Source organism: Lacerta agilis, chromosome 14, assembly GCF_009819535.1.
Source record: "Lacerta agilis isolate rLacAgi1 chromosome 14, rLacAgi1.pri, whole genome shotgun sequence".
Classification (NCBI taxonomy): Eukaryota; Metazoa; Chordata; class Lepidosauria; order Squamata; family Lacertidae; genus Lacerta; species Lacerta agilis.
The window spans coordinates 37,928,426-37,948,384 of NC_046325.1; the positions used below are offsets into that span (position 1 = coordinate 37,928,426).

Sequence of the window (19,959 nt, forward strand, 5' to 3'; positions counted from 1 at the left end):
CTTCTTTTGCATTATGGGCATTAATCACATGATGGGTAGACAGTGCTCTGTGTGAGGCAAAATTAGTGAAGCACTAAAATCTTAATTTAAAAGGCGAAGCAGTAAAGAGACCCAGGGAGAAGGTACAAACAAAATGCATTAGGAGGTCCCACGGGGATTTCTTCCTGCAGAGTGTGTAGGAAAGGTTCTGTCTTGATCATTCAGAAGTTTTATGTGCAATATTCTCCTTAATGAAGAAGGACTGCTGAGTTCTTCAGAGCAGCAACGTGGACATTAAAGTCTGAATCTTTGGCAGCCATTAAGAGCTTTACAGCTGTCAAGCCAATATGTTAAATAAATGGGTTATAATGGTTGCATTAAATTTTCTTTTATGAGGGAAGCCTAATATTGTGTGCTAAACAGCTGACAAAATGTGCTGTTCAAAAACGGTCCAGTGGTGAATAGCATTAACTTCATTGTTGTCTTTATTTTATGCTATCAATATACCAAATTAAGAATGTTGGTACTTACCTGTAAAGACTTAAACAACTTGGGACCAGTTGAATCCTTCAATGGTATAGACCTAACTGGTTGCTAAGATCTTCAGCCAAGGTACTCCTGGTTGTTTCGCAACCAACAGTGATCCATCTTGCAACAACCCAGAGGAGGATCTTTCTGTTGTGACACCCAACCTATGGAACAACCCTCCAGATAATGCAAGTGCCTGCTTGCTTGCTAAGAACTAACAATTATCCTACTTTTATATCATTTTGCATAAAAATCTTAAAGCAGTTTACAATAAAACATTAAAAGTACAACATGAATGTATTAACATCAGTGTGCTGCGTTTATCTGGACTTGATTGCTGCTGTATTTGCTGCTTTGTTGTAGTTCTAATGTCTTATTATGAACTGCTTTGAGATTTTTATGAAAGGTGAATAAAAAGTAATTATCAACAGTTTAATAATAATTTAGAAATCTGTTGATTCTGTTAATGGTCTCCTATCGGTACCTCTGATTCTGGCCGAATATTTTTGCTTAGATTCTCCATCTGACCTTCAGACTTTCCCCTTTTCCATTCAAATCAGTGGAGCATGTAATACAGTCAAGAGTCTTCGGCCATGGAGCCATTGGCAGAGTTGTCTTACTGTTCAGACTGTAGAAGAGTCCTGATTCACAAACTCTTATGGGGGGGGGGATTAACACCAAGGCCAGTTAGTGCTCAGAGACTTATTTAACAATTTGACTGATTACCCTGCAGTTCCTTCCTTAGAGTAGAGATTAGGAATGGTGCAAAACTAAATCCCCACCTAAATTGTTGTCAACTACTTTGCAAATACTTCGCCTGAAAATTAGTCTGTTAATTTTTTGGAATAAATGCACTCAATTTTGCTCTGACTCTCCAGGTTCAGGGTCTAATGTGTGAGTTATGACATGCCAATTAATTGCCTGTATAGATCTCAGATTTTTCTAGCACTTAACCTCAGTCAATTTGTCTGTAGGGATTTGCTTGCTTGCTTCTTGCCCTATGTTCCTTGTGGGTGAGGTGGGCAAATATTCTCCTTTCTAAAATGTCATTCTGTGACTCACTAACAGTAAGAATGACCAGCCATGCCACTCATTGGATGGAGGAATAAGACTGCATTAGAATGTTAATAACCAAGATATCAGTAGATATGTAAAAGCATCCATTTAGGAGCATTTGTTAGGAAGGGTATGCCCAAAGCCTTCACTCAACCTTTATTTATTATATCAGGATCAAAACAATATCTGGGCATTATAAAAGCTAAATGTACCTTTTTCTCCCTTCCCTGTCTTAGTAAGGGGTTTGTGTGCTCTCATTTCTTGTCAAGCAGATCTTTTAAGTCAGGAAATAAAAGATAAGAGGTGTTTCCCATGCACTTAAAAATAATAATATCTTTGGACTGATTTATGCTCCTGCCATGTGTAATGGAGTGTGGCTGATAAATACTAAATCCTTAGAGTTGCCTCTTGAGGCTTTGGGCTTCTTTCAAAAGATCATCAGGGGTCTTTCCTTAATGTTCCTTTCACTGACAGCTGTAGTGAGTGATGAACCATTGTGAGACTGGGTTTTTTAATCTCTGGGGACCTCTCTCTCTCTCTCTCTCTCTCTCTCTCTCTCTCTCTCTCTCTCTCTCTCGTTTGTTTCTTAATCTCTCATTTGCTGGCTGAACCTGCTCCCTTGTCCTTCCTCCTTGTGGTTTCATTTGTTTCCACTGCAAATGAGCTTTGTCAGTATATTTAATTCCATCACTTAATAAACCAGGCATCTAGTTGAAATGCATCTTCTCTTAACCTCGGCCAGTATGAAATGTGTAGCATGTCGTTTGTCAAACACTTGCCTTAGCAAACCTCTGAATGCTTTTTTTAAAATAAAAAAAAATTGTTGAAGCAACCCTTAATACAATCATTTCCATGCAATGCTTGCTTTTCCATTTGGATAGCTCGGCCTTCCCCAAGTTAGTAACGTACAGATGCTGTTGGATTCCAGCACCCATCAGTCCAACTGGCATGGCCAGTGCTCAGGGTTGATGGGAGTTGCAGTCTAAAACACCTGGAGGACATCAGGTTGGGGTAATAATAACATAATAATAATTTATTATTTATACCCCAACCATCTGGCTGGATTTCCCCAGCCACTCTGGGCGGTTCCCAACAGAAAATTAAAAGCACAATAAAACATCAAACGTTAAACACTTCCCTAAACAGGGCTGCCTTCAGGTGTCTTCTAAAAGTCAGATACCGTATTTTCCGGCGTATAAGACGACTGGGCGTATAAGACGACCCCCAACTTTTCCAGTTAAAGTATAGAGTTTGAGATATACTCGACCGCAGATTCTCCACCCGGCATATAAGATGACCCCCAACTTTTGAGAAGATTTTCCTGGATTAAAAAGTAGTCTTATACGCCAGAATATACAGTAGTTGTTTATTTCCTTGACATCTGGTGGGAGGGCGTTCCACAGGGCGGGCGCCACTACCGAGAAGGCCCTCTGCCTGGTTCCCTGTAACCTCACTTCTCGCAGGGAGGGAACCACCAGAAGGCCCTTGGAGCTGGACCTCAGTGTCCGGGCTGAATGATGGGGGTGGAACGCCCTCCCATCAGATGTCAAGGAAATAAACAACTATCTGACTTTTAGAAGACATCTGAAGGCAGCCCTGTTTAGGAAAGTTTTCAATGTTTGATGTTTTATTCTGTTTTTAATCTGTTGGGAGCTGCCCAGAGTGGCTGGGGAAACCCAGCTGGATGGGCTGGGTATAAACAAATAAACAAACAATAATTTTACAGCCATCTAAGTTGGTGGCATCACTGCTTCCTGTGGGAGTATGCTCCATAGCTTAACTATGCACTGCTTGAAGAAATACTTTTCTTTTATTTTTCCTGAATCTTCCAACATTCAGCTTCACTGAATGTCCACGAGTTGTTATGTTATGAGAAAGGGAGAAAAACTCCCTGCCTAGCACAAATTACCAGCCACTCTTTCCCCGTTGTTCTTAACCATTGCTGATGCACATAGTTGTGTCCATAATTCTAGCATTTATTTGAGGTTTGGTGAACAGCTAACGCTGGTTAGCCCTAACCATGTTTAGGACAAACATGGAGGAGGAGGAGCATGCAATTCTCTGGCTTGTTTTCTTTGCAACGATTATCCAATTTGGAGTATTACATTTGCCCTGCCCTGCCCTGCCCTTGCGCCTTGGCTGTTAGCATTAAAATTGTTGTGTTCCTTACTGCCTCCCACTAGGAACCATACTATGTCCGCTGCATTAAGCCTAATGACAAAAAGTTGCCACATCTATTTGATGAGGAGCGTTGCAGGCATCAGGTGGAATACCTTGGACTCCTGGAAAACGTCAGGGTCCGAAGAGCAGGTTTCGCCTATCGTCAAACATACGAGAAATTCCTTCACAGGTAAGGAAAGATAAAACTGACTATCCTTCACAGGTGTTTGGGTACCATCTAGAGCAGCCTTTCTCAACCTTGGGTCCCCAGATGTTGTTGGACTACAACTCCCATCATCCCTGACCACTAGTCTTGCTAGCTAGGGTTGATGGGAGTTGCAGTCCAACAACATCTGATCTAGAGGCTAGGCAGAAATGACTGAAATGTATTGTATTGAGTGGTACCGGCTTTGTATACCGCTTTATTTTGGAGAATAAAATAATTTGTATAGGGATTTCTTTCTTTCTTTCTATTTTTTTTATAAAGCAATAATCACAAATAAATAAATAAATAAGAATAAAAATGTGCAACCCCCCGGGACCATTCCATTGTAACTATCCAACCTCCCAAAAATTCAAAACCTCTTGTGATGGTTTGACCCCTTTCCGTTTTAACAATACAAATTCTACAAACACCTTCCATATCTCCTCAAAATAATTTCTCCTGCATATCCCCTGTCCAACCTTAATAGTACATGTTAATTTATCATTAATAGCTATATCCCACACCTCTTTATACCATTATTCCATTTTATATTCTGCTTGCCCCTTCCACTTCCAAGCTATAATAACTCATGCAGCTGTCAATAAATTTGTGAGCAAGTCCTTCACAGCCTGCGAACCTTCCTTCTACCCCATTGTAAATGGATAATAATGCTACCTCTGGACTTTCAGCCAGCTTTAACCCAGTGATTTCTGTTATCTCCTTAAACACCCATTGCCAAAAGAAATAGTACATATTTACACGTATAGGGATTTGTGTTGGCGTTAATGGGAATAGTTTCACCAGGCCAGTGTTATAGACCTTTAACAGAGGTATGGGGAACCTTTGGCCTTCCAGATGTTGCAACTCATCATCCCATGCCATCTGCCATGCTTGCTGGGGTTGGTGGGAGTTAAAATTCACCAGTATCTAGAGGGCCATTGGTTCCCCACCTTTAACACCTCTGCTTTAAAATCTTTTGCATGTAGTTTTGCGGTCATAGCTTTGGTTTCTTAGAGACCAGCTTGGTATTATCCCTGTAGGTTAAATTCAATGTCCAAAAGTTCTGTGGTTCTCCCACTACATCTTTTCTCCCAGCCCAGCCGATTAGGCAAGAAATATTTTCCCCATCTGTGGTTAGCAAGCAGAGAGCTGGAACCAAGAGCAAGAGTTGGGCTGTCTGAATATATCAGATATTTACGCCATGGGCTCCCTGTGGCAGAGCAGGAGCTCCTCAGCAGATCTAAATGAAAATGGATGCGCATGCATGCTCCCAAGCGCACACTCCGGTACTAAGCTATACGCCATTTTTGGCAAAGCACCTTTTTGTATGACTGAATATGTGAGTTGCAGCTTCTTTAATTCCAAAGAGATACCGAGGTCACCTTGGACACCGAATGCTGCTATTTATGCTGGTGATAAGCTGTTAAAGCTTGAGCAAAGAAATTCAGATGGGAGAGCAGGACTGCCTTGTAGCGTGCATCTGCTTTAACTTGGAGAGCGGCTGCCGAGACCATATAAGGCCGGTCCTGAAAGACCTACATTGTACGTTTCCGGGCACAATTCAGAGTGTTGGTGCTGACCTTTCAAGGCCTAAACGGCCTCAGTCCAGTATACCTGAAAGAGCGTCTCCACCCCCATCGTTCAGCCCAGACACTGAGGTCGAGCTCTGAGGGCCTTCTGGCGGTTCCCTCACTGCGAGAAGTGAGCTTACAGGGAACCAGGCAGAGGGCCTTCTCAGTAGTGGCGCCTGCCCTGTGGAACGCCCTCCCATCAGATGTCAAGGAAATAAACAACTATCTGACTTTTAGAAGACATCTGAAGGCAACCCTGTTTAGGGAAGTTTTTTATGTGTGATGTTTTATTCTGTTTTTAATCTGTTGGGAGCCGCTCAGAGCAGCTGGGAAAACACAGCCAGATGGGCGGGGTATAAATAAATTATTATTATTATTATTATTATTATTATTATTATTATTACTACTATTACCATTATTATTATTATTAGCCCTTTCCTGATTTTGGCTAGGATTTTGTCAGGCATTCTTGGGCCATATGGACAACTATACTCAAAGCCAGCTGTGCATTCTCTGTCTCTTGGCTCCAGGGGACAACTGCTGGAATTCAGCAGGTGGAAGATATTGTTGGACTACAATATCTACAAGGGCAGAAGACTTGCCAATTGTTGCACCTCTTATTGCTTTCTTTGTCTGAAAAGGCCTCTGACTTAAGCACCCACAGTGCCTGTTGACTTGCTAGGCTGGTGAAGGTCCTTGTTCAGTCCCAAGAGTCCTTGGCAGATAAGAATAATTCTGCTTGTTCCAGGCCCCACCCTCTTATCAACTGAGTTACTCTAACCCATTGAGTGCAAAACTGGAACATCCTTAAAAGTTTGGTAGTCAAATAGCTCGTTCAAATGATCTGTCAAACAGTAAGATGACACTCGGTGGAACATAAACCAGTTTGAACCCAGTTCGACTGAAGCCTGCTCAGGTCACTGGTTCCATTATCTGCTTTTGCAAGTACCGGTACTTTCCATGTGAAGTGGAAAAAGATAAAGTCTCATCACATTTGTTGAGGTCATGCTGGGGATGCCCTTTACCATGATACTGATGAGTCTGGGAGTGAGCAGAGATGGCAAACACAACTCTCAACAGTGCTTTCTTTTAAAATTCTGGTATGCAGGTACAAGATAATCCCTGAATTTACTTGGCCAAATCACAAGCTCCCATCGGACAAGGAGGCTGTAAAAAAACTGATTGAGCACTGCGGGTTCCAACACGACGTGGCCTACGGCAAGACCAAGATTTTCATCCGCACGCCTCGGACACTCTTTACGTTGGAAGAACTACATGCCAAGATGCTTGTGTGGGTTGTTCTCTTCCTACAGAAGGTGAGAGGCAGTAGCAAAAGCTGCTTTAAAATAGCCCAGCTCTAGCCACTGCGGGCTTATTAAAGGTGGCAGTATGGCCTGTGGCAGATTCCCAGTGCACTGTTAGCTTAATCTTTATGCTGAACCTGATTTGTAGGGAAAGGGTTCCGGTTTCGTTGTGGAGTCGGCTGTTATTGCAGATCCATTTCCCACGATATGCATTAGAGAAGCAGTTCAAACACTAGCCTCCAAAGTTTCCCAAGGGCCACGAGCCTTGTGTCAGGTAATTAGTTGGTTTGTCAAATTAGCCGTCAAAATCCAAATTCAGCACAGGGAAACTGGGCACTTTTAAATAAACTGGGCTAACTAAGAAGACTTGTGCAAACCTGCTTTGCAGCAATAGGCAGTTAGTATGTTGTGACTTTAAAACAATTATTGACCTTTGCTTACCTATAATCCAATTAGAAAGCTGGTTATGGTACAAGAGGAATGGACAAGGCAGGGGTGGCATTTTGGAGCAAGGCAGAGGGGGACATATGATTGGGCATAAAAGTTCCAGGGTGCTCATCTGGGGCTGCATTTTCTAACAGAGGAACCAGAAATGAGGGCTTGAAAATCGTGTCGTCTCAAACATAAACCGCATCCCTTGTAAATCCAACTTTGTAGCCTTTTTGTGCAAGCCACAACCGAAGATAGGAATAGTAAAAAAGCAAACTTGTGATGATTGCTTTTACTAACCCTTTTACGTTGTGATTGTAATAAAACACAACGTCGTAAATCTGCTCAGAATAAGGGATAAAATTAATGACGTTTTTTGCAGTGGAAGGCCTAGAAACACCAGTACCGGTATGTTCTGTTTTGTGCATAGCAGTGCTCACAAAGTATAAATGGTTGTTACTCCAGCTTGAATCTCTGTAGGACCAAGGCAGGACTGATTCCTGTAAATGAGCCCTTTTTCTATTGCTTGTATGACAGCTTTCCCCACTGCTAGAATGTCCCAATGGGCCTGAAATGGTAAGGGAGGGAAATGGTTGCTGCTTTGCAGTAGCTTGCCCCTTTTACTGTTGCTACCAGCAGGAAGTAGGAAATTAATTTTTAATGTAATGCTAGAATATTGATTCATTACAGCGCACACTAAGTAAACAGAAAAGGGGGTGCATGGGAGTGTGATGGGTCTTGTGATGCCATAGATTTCTTTGGAGGGACTTGATTTTCTAAAACAAAAAAAACCCAGAAAAGGTAATTAGAGGCCTTACCTGGCTTGAAATGCTTTGGAATTGTTATTACATAATTCCTTAAAGACCTATATAGCTTAGCCTAGTTTTTGCTCCATCATGCTTCTACTTAGGACTGCTATTTGTTTACCAGCAGATGGAGCCCGTGCAGGCTTCCAGTGAAGAGATGAAGATTAAGCTTCATATAAAAAATAAGACAAAAAAATGAGGCAGTTCGGTTTCTGTGTCACTTTTGTGTGCTTCTTCAGAATGTTTAATAGTTAGCAGCACCCCTTTTTATTTGCCGCTGAACAAGCTTTTGTTCCTCCCCAAATCTGTGCAAAATGTGACTGTAGAAAATATTGGAAGAAACTGCTTGCAGTCCTGAGGTGCAAGAATTTTTGGGAGATTGTGGAAAATGAGAGAGGGATACAGAATTTTGTTGATGGGATGAAGCACTGCTCTTGGCTCACTAGAGAGTCTGTGAAGGGTTCTGGATTTGCAGTCTTGGGATGTTGTTGCTGTGGTTGTTGTAATATGCAAGAGAGATGGTGATCATGGCAACCTTGCTTTCTGTCCATCATTCTCTATCTCTCATATTTTGTGTACTTCACAAGACTCAGCTGATGGGGCTAAGCATATCATAGTGCAGGCCCCCCTGCTTAATGGAACTTGGAGGGTTTATTTCTTTATTTGCATCTACAGTCAAACCTTGGTTCCCAAATGGTTCCGTTTTCAAATGTTTTGGCTCCCGGACGCCGAAAACCCAGAAGTAAATGCTCCAGTTTTCGAACGTTTTTCGGAACCCGAACATCCAGCGCGGCTTCCGTTTTGAGTTTCCCTTTTGAATTGAGGCTTCTCCTTTCAGTTTTTGGTTCCCGGAAGTCGAACGGTCTTCCGGAATGGATTATGTTCGAAAACCGAGGTTCCACTGTGTAATCTTTCCACGCCAAGTGTCCAAGGCAACTAAGAGTAACAATATGCAAAAGCAATAGAAAAGCAAATGAAGTAAACTGACAATTAAAAGAACAATAAATAAACGCAAGAGCAGGTTTAAACAAAGCACAAAACTCAGCGATTTTGAAGGCTTCTACTGTCCAATGAAAACCCAGCTGAGAAGAGACTAAATAGGCCTAGTTGAGAAGCGAGTTCAAAACGCTGGTGCAGCCACTGAGAAGGCCCTTTCCAGTATCCCTGCCAAATGTGCCTCGTGTTTGTGTGGCCCAGAAATCCATTATTTTCTGAGAACCTTAAAACTAGGCAGGTTCTTGCATGTGAATTCATGTTCCAGTGTTTCGGAGAATGCTCCCCAACATGATGCTCCCCCGATGTTTTGGACTATCTCTTTCATCAGCCTGCACTGTCCTGGGGTGGATGGTAACTCTGGCTCAGCATACAGAGGGCACTACATTGGGGGAAGGTGGACTTAGGGCTTTGGGTATCATCTGAAGTTTCTGAACGCTGTTCTGAAGACTTCTTCACACAGCTAAACTGAGGAACTACCTCCCATGAGAGACAGTGATGGGCACCCATGTGGATGGCTTCACAAGAGAGGTTTGGACAAATTCATGAAGGATATGGCTATTAGTTTCTGCTAGCCACGGTGGCTGTGCTGTGCCTCCATGGTCAGAGGCAGTAACGCTTCTGAATACTAGTTGCTTGTCCTGTTATGGGTATCTGAGTTGGTTAGAGCATGGTACTGATAACGCCAAGGTTGAAGGTTCAATCCCCGTATGGGACACCTGCATATTCCTGCATTGCGGGGGTTGGACCAGATGATCCTCAGGGTTCCTTCAAACTCTGCACTTCTATGATTCTATGAAACCACAGGAGGGGAGAGGGTTTTTGCACTTAAGTCCTGCTTGTGGGTTAGCTACTGTGAGAACAGGATGCTGGTCTAGATGGGCCAATGACCTGGTCTTGCAGGCTCTTCTTACTATTTGGAGGCAGTCCCAGATATGAGACCGAATGAGATGTAGCTGGGGCATTTGTCACCATGGCCAAACCTGACGTTTCAAGGAAAGGGGGTACAATCGGTGCCCTGGCCTCAGTTGAGCAACAGTGTATGCTTTCTTTGCCATTGCCATTCAAAAGTGTCATGAATAATTGGAGTGGGCAAGCTCAGAGGTGGAATTGTCCAACTGCTTCATGTTCAATCTGTTTAATGAGTGGTTTGCTTCAAGTCGCTGTATGATACCTCTATGGAAATAAACACAAGCAGCGTTATCTCAGCGTTCTCTCTAAAAAGAGCCAGCAGGACTTAAATAGCAAATGTAATGATGTCTCTTAAAATCAGACTTCTAACACCTTCCTCTTCGCCCTGATCATCCTTGGGTTGACTATTTCTGTAATGCAGACTCAAGCCATTTAGGACGCTGCCAGCTTTGCTCCTATCAGAAACCATTACACTTAGCTCCCCCTGCCAGCTCGTCCTTTTATAAAGGCAATAGGTTTGGTTGTATCTGTGAGGTTGAACTGCTAGACTCCATGCAGTTGTGCAAGAAGACAGGCTTATTAATGTTTCAGCCCGGCACACAGGAATGTCCCTTTTGTTGAAAGGGCTGTGTGTCTGCCATCCTTTCCAGTATTGTGAGCTGACAGTGTTTTCCCCCTCTTCTCTTGTCTATTCCTCCCCCCCACCTTTGCCTTGAGGCATTTTATTTCCCCAGACACTCCTCTCAGGAGGCTTGTCAATCAAGACCCTGCAGCTGCTGTTGCCATAGCAACATTCCTGGCCTTGGTGGTGGAAATAAGTAGATGGGAGAGAGGAGATGAGAACAAAAGCTGCGGCTGACTTGTCATAATTTAATATTTTGCTTTTCTCTGTCCCAACATGCCCTTAAAGCTGTACATACTAGGAATGGGTGAGCTGCCAAAAAAAAAAAAAGAGGCTTCCACTATTCACAAACGACTGCATTTTCGTATTAGATTACAGTCCAACAGCTGTAATCAGAGAAGGGCTTCTGCACAATGACCCACATCAGGGATGATATAAGGGGTTTGCCATCGATTTAGAAGGCATTTTCCTGTCTTGTGTGTTGGGGTTGTGGAAAGAAATAGAAATGGGAATTGTTCTGTATCTGATGTAACATATCTGACATGCCATTACGTAGGGATCTTCAGCCAAAATCCTCACAACGTTTCTGAACACCCATTGCTGCATTGCAAAGGCCATTTATTACTGCCTTTAGCCCAGTGGTTGGGCCACACGTAAACTTGGAAAGCACTATGTTTAACAGGCACCTTCATTGCACACTGAAGTCTGGATATATGGAGAACTCTAGTTTAATGAGTAAGCCAAGTTGTACGTGCCCCCCCCCCCCCGAGTATGTTATCAGTTTCACAGAACCACATTTATTCTGTGTGCAGCAATACAGTATCCACTTTTCTGACTCTTATCTGTGGTGTCCCTAATGCTAATTAAAAATGGAGCAGGGGAACAGGCATTGTCTCTGACCCCATAATTAGTGAGGCACAGTAGGAGAATCTTCATAATTTTATCAGTTTCCTCTTTGAATATAAAACTGAACATCTTTTGTGCTCATTTTGCAGAATTTTACCCCTCTCTAAGGGCTCTTTTACCTAATTTTTGGAGCCTAGCAGCTTAGAGGCAGAATTTTTTTCCCCTGCTGCCATATCAACGGCAACCTCTAAAGAACAGATCCCATTTGCAACGCTCTGGAAGCCATACAGCAAAGCTCATGCCCATGTGGAATTTATCTTGCTAGTTTCAGTTTTGGTGCCTGGAGGATCAGCTGTGCTTTGACAGTGTGAAATGTTGTTTGCCTAGCAGCTCAGGCGACTGTGAAGCAGGGTTGGTAGGAGAGGGCACATGTGCGTCTGCTGTAGCAAGCACGAAAATATTTTTGCAAGGTTCGTACAACCATAACATGTCTCTGTGTTGCAGTATTGGCATTTAAATTTCAGAATGAATTACTCGGTTTTGTCGTGGAGTTTCTGTGTATCTGTTGGGTTGGGGTTTTAGGCGCTTGGATCTGGTGGAGGAAATCTTCAGGGTCTAACACAAATGCTTTTTCCAGTGAAATTGGAGTTGCGAGGAACTTGCTGAGCGGAATCTAAATACAGACATACTGCCTCTCTTTTCTGCCAATGCCCCTCTGTTGACAAGGACAGTAGATGCTAAAAGAATGTTTTTGATTTGTTTCCTCCATGGCCCCATCCTATCCAGCGTTCTGTTCATAGCCAGAGCCTTGTTACTTTTTAACGTGGCTTAATTGTTGATCTTTTTAAGGTGCAAATCGTCCTATCATTCTGGTTATCCACACAAAAGCTCCCCATGAGGTAGTCTCTACTAACACCTTGCAATGATGGGGGTCTAAGCAAAATAGCATAATAATGTTATAAGGGTACCCTTGTCCCAACCCCCTTTTATGAAAGATTCATTCACTTGATGCCCCTACAACTGTGATGGGGAAAGTTGAGGTATAGCAAGAAGTTACCTTATTAGATTTATTTCCAGCTGCGAATATTGAGCACTGCGGGTGGTAGTGTTGTGCTGCAACATATCTTTCTCATGAGCCAAACCATCCAATCTGCAAGGACTATCAGTTATTAAAAAGCGGGTGGTCTTCTTCCCTCACCCCTTTCAAAAGTGTGTTTCGTAGGTGACGGTCTTTCAGATGTTAAGTTCTGATGTCCTGCACAACACCAAAGACAGGGCACCCCCAATTGAAGCACTCCTAACAGATGAACGTCCTTTCTTGAAAAGCTTCAGTGAAGATGCCAGCTTCCTTAGGCAAGATCTTTCTTTTTGTGTTTGTTTGGTTTTGGAGTTTGGAAGTTCTCCTAAGTCTAACAGTTTAGTTACAAGCATTGCTTACAGACTCATTTTCAGAACAATTCTTTGAACGCTTCTGTGTAGTGCAAGTCCAAGACCTGCTGACTTCACAGTAGCTACAGATTTTGAAGTGGGTTCAAGATCAGTATTTCATTGGCACAAGCTCATGCATATTCATTGGGAGTCAGTGACACTGAGCTCAGGGAAACAGTTCCCGGTAAATGTACATCGGGTTGCAGCCATACTGTCGGGTCATGGCACGCCTCGGAAGTTATTTTCATGAAACTCAAGCACATACCGCTTGGTTCCTCGGGGTCAAAACCATGTCGCACTAAATGCATAGTCAAAAACCATGTCGGGGAATTTTAAAAATGTAATAGGAGGCATTAAATTTTCATTGGCACCCACAGGAGCCTTTTATCTCAGGCTTCTTGTGGGTTTGATGAGCAATTTTCATCAGGATTACAGCTGGGGAAAGGAGGTTTCATCTTCCATCTTCACATACTGCATTCCCAATGAACCCCACCCCACCCCCACGACCAAGTATTAAAACATTTAAATTCCCCTGACATGGTTCTTAACTACAAATTACGATCAACGTCTAGCCTGATCCTTATTTGGAAGCTTTGGCCATGTACCAGTCTTGTGTGCTTTGGATCCTGTGATTTATTTTATTTTTTATTTTTTTTGTAGCCTGCCTGCCTTTTCCACATGCTTGTGAAGTTGACAGTACTGTGGGAGGGCCTGGTCCCTTTGCTTGACTCTTCACTGTCACTCCTTGCACAGCACTCGTAATTTAGGCTGCAATGGGGAATGTTTGCTCTTCGGTTTTTATCAATCTTTTAAATAAGCTGCCTTTTTAATCATGCATTATGGTAGGTGTTAGAATGGAAGCCACTTCAGATCCTGGAAAGCATCTCACTGCTGTCATTTCCTTGAACTCGTGTCTTTTTTTTTTTGCTAACCATACTTGGGCAGAGTGGAACTCTTGTACTTCTCTCCCACACACCTCCCCCCCACCCAGCCCCACAATTTTACCACCTCCAGAACCATAGTTTGAGAAATAATGATGCATGTCACACATTGAAACAGATGGGGCTATGCTCTTTATTTGCATATTTTAAAGTGAAATGTGTTTGTCATGAATACAGTTCATCCCCACCACCACACACAGAGACAATTTTGGGAAGGGAAGGAATTGTCCTTTGACTGTCAGTAAAAGAGGAGTTAAAAACAAATGTGGGGAGAGTTGGATCAGTATTCTCACCTTAGGGCTGGGAGCTGCTGAGCATAGCTGTCAACCCTCCCTGCTGTTCCCCACTGCTATATACATACAGGTGAAACTCAAAAAATTAGAATATCGTTGAAAAGTCCATTTATGTAAGCAATTGTTTTCATTAGCTACTGGAGTTTAATGTATGAGATAGACTCATGACATGCAAAGCAAGATATGTCAAGCCTTTATTTGTTATAATTGTGATGATTATGGTGTGCAGCTGATGAAAACCCCAAAGTTGAAATTGTTAATTTGGGGTTCTCATCAGCTGTACACCATAATCATCACAATTATAACAAATAAAGGCTTGACATATCTCACTTTGCATGTCATGAGTCTATCTCATATATTCACCTTTTTAAGTTGAATTACTGAAAGAAATGAACCTTTCCACGATATTCTAATTTTTCGAGTTTCACCTGTAGCTGTCAACCCTCCCTGCTGTTTCCCAACGCTATAATAGGGGAATTTCCCGCACAAAAAGGGAAAGGTTGACAGCTATGCTGCTGAGACTCACATCTGAAGGCTTCACCTTACAGCCTGATCAAGGCCCAAGTTTGATTCAGACAGCAGGAAGCAAAATTCTATGAGCAGACTAAATTATAAAGCCAGAATGCAAACTCTGTTAAATGAACAGTGACAGCCTGTTCAGCATCTACCGTCATAGCAGATTTATTAAAATGTGCTACCCATGCTAAATAAGAAGCTGTGTCCTAATGGCATAGCATTGAAGGGTCAAAGGGAATGGATTCAACAGCAAAGTAGGAAATATGACCTCTGAAGGCCTTTCCAAAAAAAACCAGTGTACTGTATATGTTGAGGATAATATCCAGGTAAATGTTAAAGAAGTACTAGTACTGGAAAAGAGCTGAATGTATGGTAACCATGTTCCTGTACTGGAATGGGAGGGAATAATTTCCACTACACTTTAAGTTGGGGAGGGGGGGAAGAGATGCAGTAGTTGTGTTTCTGTGGGAGAGAGGGTCTTACTTGTGACTATACTGTGACTGTTCCCGCCCACCGAATCACCATGACTTATGGCATGAAAATATACATAGAAAGGTTATTCTCTCAAGGATCAGCATCTCTGTTTGGCGCAGAGTGAAGCGAAGCCTTTAGCTTTGCTTGCTTAACGTTTTTTGTTTCTCTGCCATTCATGATCCCCAAACGGGCAGGAGGTGCTGGGTTGGGTTTGTGATCTAGGTGGGAAGTTGGCAGTCGGGAGACTCTGGCAGGGAAGGAAAGGTCAGTGGAAGCCAACTATCATAGAAGAGGTGAAGGGAGGAGACGTCAGAAAGCAAGAGCAGAGCAGCATCAAATGGGGTAAAGGGCAGGGATTCACCTTTCAGTCTTAACGGGCAAGAAAGTACCGGTATATAAGATAAACCACCTCTGATGTGTTCTGCCTTCTCTAGTCCCATCTACACTGAGTTTCTGCTCCCATCTATATAGAATCTCTACTGCGTTTTGATGAATAATACTTAAGAATACTCCCAGAATATGGCCTTTTCCCACTTAAAAGGCCTTTTGTCAGGGGAAACTCTTGAAGCTTCCACAGCTTGGTCCTAGGGACTTGTCCTTCCTTCATTAAGGACTCTCTTTGTGAGTGTAGCCCCAGGCATGCCTGAACTGGGTAATAGGCCTGGCTGGGAGTGGGGGGGACGGCTGCTTTTTGTTGATCTTTTGACTCTTAGAGAAGTTTGGGTAGCTTTCATAATATGGGCTGAGAGTGTCTCAGATTTTTAAGGATAATCCCTCTGTACTCCAGATTCGGTCTAGAATGCAAAATCCACCCAGTCAAGTGAATAATTTGCTTCAGTGTTCCCCAAACGCCGAAGGGAAAAGTGGACTCTGCTTTGGGTCCCTGTATTGACTCATCTCCTCAGTGGGTTGGGGCAGGGGAATAGCAACCTTGGCTTATTTTGGAAAGCAAAAACAACCCCCACCCACCCACCCAAGCATTGACTATTATTTCCTGCTGTGCTACATGCAGCAGCATATGGAAGGAGGAAAGGTAGCTGTAAGGCAAGCTAAAAAAAAAACCACCCTGCAATAATACTTAGGTGCAATTTAAAAAATATGGCGCTACGGGCAACTGAAAAAAATAGTGCCTGTGGGGAACATGCATGAGAGTGTACATCTTTTTTTCTTTTTTTTAAATGGGAAGCTTGACACTTGTGTATGTTGTCACATGTATGCATACATTCATCAGCAAAGCTCACTGCCCTATGCAGACAAAGAGCTGCTATGAACTGAAGAGACCTTGGACACGTTCCAAATAACTGTCATGTGCAAACTTAAAGACTAGCCGATTTATTGTTTCATGTGCTTCCGTGGACTAGAATCCACTCCATGGAAGTTTATAAACATATTGGTCTTTAATGTGCCACAACACTGTTTGTTGTGTTTGTTCCAACAAATACGGCTACCGCTCTGCAAGTTGTAACCCACCAAATAGCTTTGCCGGACCACCCACTGGGCAAACAGGGGTTTACACAAGTGTCATATTACTCCTCCCAGCAAGTGTGCAGAACAAGCAATCCTCAATCCCTGACTTAGAATTATGTCTGAAGAACATTGTACACTATTATATTATTTATTGTTTGTATTTCATGTGTTTGCCATGCTGGGCACATAAATTTAGTGAATACATATTTGTAGCCCACCCTTCACCAAATGGTGTCCCATAAAAGAACAATTAAAATAAAGTACAATGTAGGGAGCAGCAAAGCAGGCATGATGTGTTCATGCACAGCTAGTCATGGTTTACAGTAGCGTACCAATTTTGTGCAACTTTGAAGTATTTTACTTTAACAATGCCTGCCTGTCTGCAATGCATTCTTGATTACTTTATGTATTTTAGTAGCAATAGACGCGCGTGCACATGCATCAAAGCAGGATAGATGAAAGGATGATAATGCAACTGGTAGCTTGGGGAGCTGGCCACTTAAGTTTTGCTCTGGTTCCTAAACACTTTGGAGCTCTAGCTCAGGCAGCTCACAGCTTGTGGGCAGCTGCCAAAAAGAACTCAGTTTATCTCATAACGTAGCAGAAGAGATGAGCAGTAAAAGTAGCATGCTGAAAGGAGATACCTTTGTGGGATAACAGCAACAAGCTTATGTGGTGATGCATACACCAATGCAATATCCAAATTACATTCTCTTTGACCAGTTGTTGTTCCAGATAGGGACTGGAAATATGTGTGCCGGTGTAGCATTAGTACAGGGTCGCTCAATAGGTTGGTTAGAAAAACTAGCATTTAGTCTGACTGCAGATGGAAGAATGGATTTAAACTCAACGGAGCAGGGTTTCCCCTCGGCTCAGTTTTTGGGGTTGAAGCAAGATGGATGATTTGTTGCTACTGCATGTACGAAGGTATATCCTAGCTGCTCTAGGTTGACAGAGCTCTTTTCCCATGAAGGTTCACCAGTGCCTTAACCTGAGCGTATTTCGGGAGCTGAGTTTAAAAACTGATCTCTTTGATAAGGATATGATAGCTATGGTCAATTGTTCATAAGTGTTTCTTCATTTAAACTTGATACTTTGCTGTTTTTCATTAACTTATTTTGAGACCCCTAGTCTCTGGAATAGGATAGGACAGTGGTTTTCAACCAGAGTGCTGTATCACCCTGGGGTGCCTTGAATGATGGTCAGGGATGCCATGGGCAACCACTTGCCTCTGTCCCTCTTTCCTTCCCCCCTCCTCCTCCTCCCAAAGGCCTGCCCAGCTGTTTGTTGCAGCCAGGGGCGGAGCAAGGTGGGTGCGTTGGGGATGGTGCGCCCCTGGAGGGGGGTGACACTTAGTGCCTCCCCCCGCGACTCCCAAGCCGAGCCCTGCCGCCCGGTAAAAAGCCTCGCTCGGCGGCTCATAAGGTTGCCGCGCGTGACAGCAGCACGGACGGACTGCGCATGATGTGCGGCATTCCGTATGTAGTGTGTGGGTGTGCGTGGGATGCCACACATGTGCAGTCCGTACGGGGTGCCAAAACAATTTCTGCACTGGGTGCAGTCTGGGCTTGCTACGCCGCTGGTTGCAGCAGCCCTGACTACAAGCTCCACAGGCGAATGGTGCCTCTGGGGCTGGCCAGGGGGTGCTGGTTGCCAGGAGCTGAGGCAGCCTCGGAGTAGGCAAGCAGGTGGCTGGGTGAGGGAGGCCGGGCAGGCGTGCAGGCATGCACTGTGCTGGCCTTTCTTGTGCTTGCTGTGTGCAATGCCTGCCTGGAAGCTGAGTGCCCGGTGCTGAAGGGGAGCCTTTCCACCATGCAGGCCCAGCAGCGCCCACTGCTGCCTCCCAGCAAAAGGTTCTGGCCTCATGTTCACCTCTGGTCAGTCTCCATTGGGCCGCAAAGGCTGCAGGCATCCTCTTCCTAGGCCTCTGTGGGGCAGTGTGAGGGGCGGCAGCAGTGGCTGCCCAGAGGACTCCCAAGGAGAGGAGAGGGGAGAGGAGAGGAGGCTTAAGAAAGACTCCGCGAGGGTGTTAAAAAAAAGGTAAGAGGCTGCCAGAACAGGGCTTCTAGCCCCACAGGGGTGCTACAGAAAGAATGTGGACTCCAAAAGGTTGAAAACCTCTGGGATAGGATACTGTCCACAAAAACATAATGGTCTTAAAACAGTGTTACAATGGTTCACGCATACTGAGTAGCGTTGGCTCTCGTCTTGAGTTTTCTGGAGGTGGGTATAATTAAAGGTCTGGATATCTTCCAAAACGGAATGCAGGATCTTCTCCCAGTTCAGAATCAGTGAGGCTTGCTTATTAATTCTTTGTTGGGACTCTGCAGCAAATATTTTCTCTCCCCATCTGCTTGTCCCTTGTTTAATCATTCCAAGCTTGACGTAATCTATGGTTTAGTGAGGCATGCAGGAAGGACCTCCACTTGACACAAGCTACATAAAACAAATAGCTGTTGTGCTAAATTGCCTTGGGTAATTAATTAATCCTACTGTAAATGAAAGGACTGATGCACATCTGTATGGATCCATAAGATGCCAACTCAGGAGCAGAATCAATTTCCCCAGCCAGCCCCTTAGTGAATTGCAGGGCTGTTGGTTCACCAACAGGAGAAACAATGAACTGGTCTTTGACTGTAATAATAAATTATTATTATAACAGGAGGGGAAAAAACAAAAAAACCCACCTTTTCCATTGAACTCAAAGAGACGAGTATTGCTGTAATTTGGCACCAGGCAATTTGAAGCAGAGTGCAACCATTGTAGAGTTCCTGGAGAACTCTTCATCTAATATGGTTGAAATGTAATACGAGTTGCATGGTGAGAATTTGACATCCACATTTGCCATCTCAGCCATTTGGCATCCATAAGGTGGAGGAACTGCAGTTACGAAATTCTTCACAGTGGAATGTTCTCCCAAGCAAAGGAAATGATCTTTTCGCCAGATCATGAGAAATGACCACTGAATTTGCCAATGTGTGTTTAGTGTTTTCGTATTATTTATATTTATTGGACTCTAGAGGGTTCTCCTCTCAAGCATGAGGAACTGCTTTCATCCCCTTCTGCCTCGCTGCCCTCCACAATCCCTCTCAGAACACTTGCACAGTGCTGCAGCCTCTCTCCTTCAGATCCCTCTGCCAAACCCACCTTTCTCCCTTAGTAGACAAGAGGGCGTTGCTAATGGGATTAGGTCCCACGCTCTGACCTTTAAAGATAAGGATGAAAAAGCTGCTTGCTGAAGGACATCAGCCACCCACAAACTCACACACTGTCTTCCTGCCTGAGACAGGGAGGCAAAGTTTTATTGGCACCCTTCAGGCCTTCATCCCCGCCCCCCCCCCCAAAAAAAAGGTGGCAGAAGAAATACAAATTTAAAAGAGATAATTAAGATGAATAGAAGACAGGGAGCCCCAATCCTAAATGCTTGCT

The 19,959-nt window shown here is 43.6% G+C and overlaps 1 protein-coding gene across 1 annotated transcript in view; it reads left to right on the top strand.

Moving 5' to 3' along the window:
* The window catches only part of MYO1D (myosin ID), a 157,577-nt gene that overhangs the window by 55,797 nt on the left and 81,821 nt on the right, over window positions 1–19,959 (top strand). The window contains 2 exon segments of the mRNA XM_033170700.1: window positions 3,747–3,913; window positions 6,608–6,815. Of these exon segments, the coding sequence (XP_033026591.1) occupies window positions 3,747–3,913; window positions 6,608–6,815 (375 nt within the window).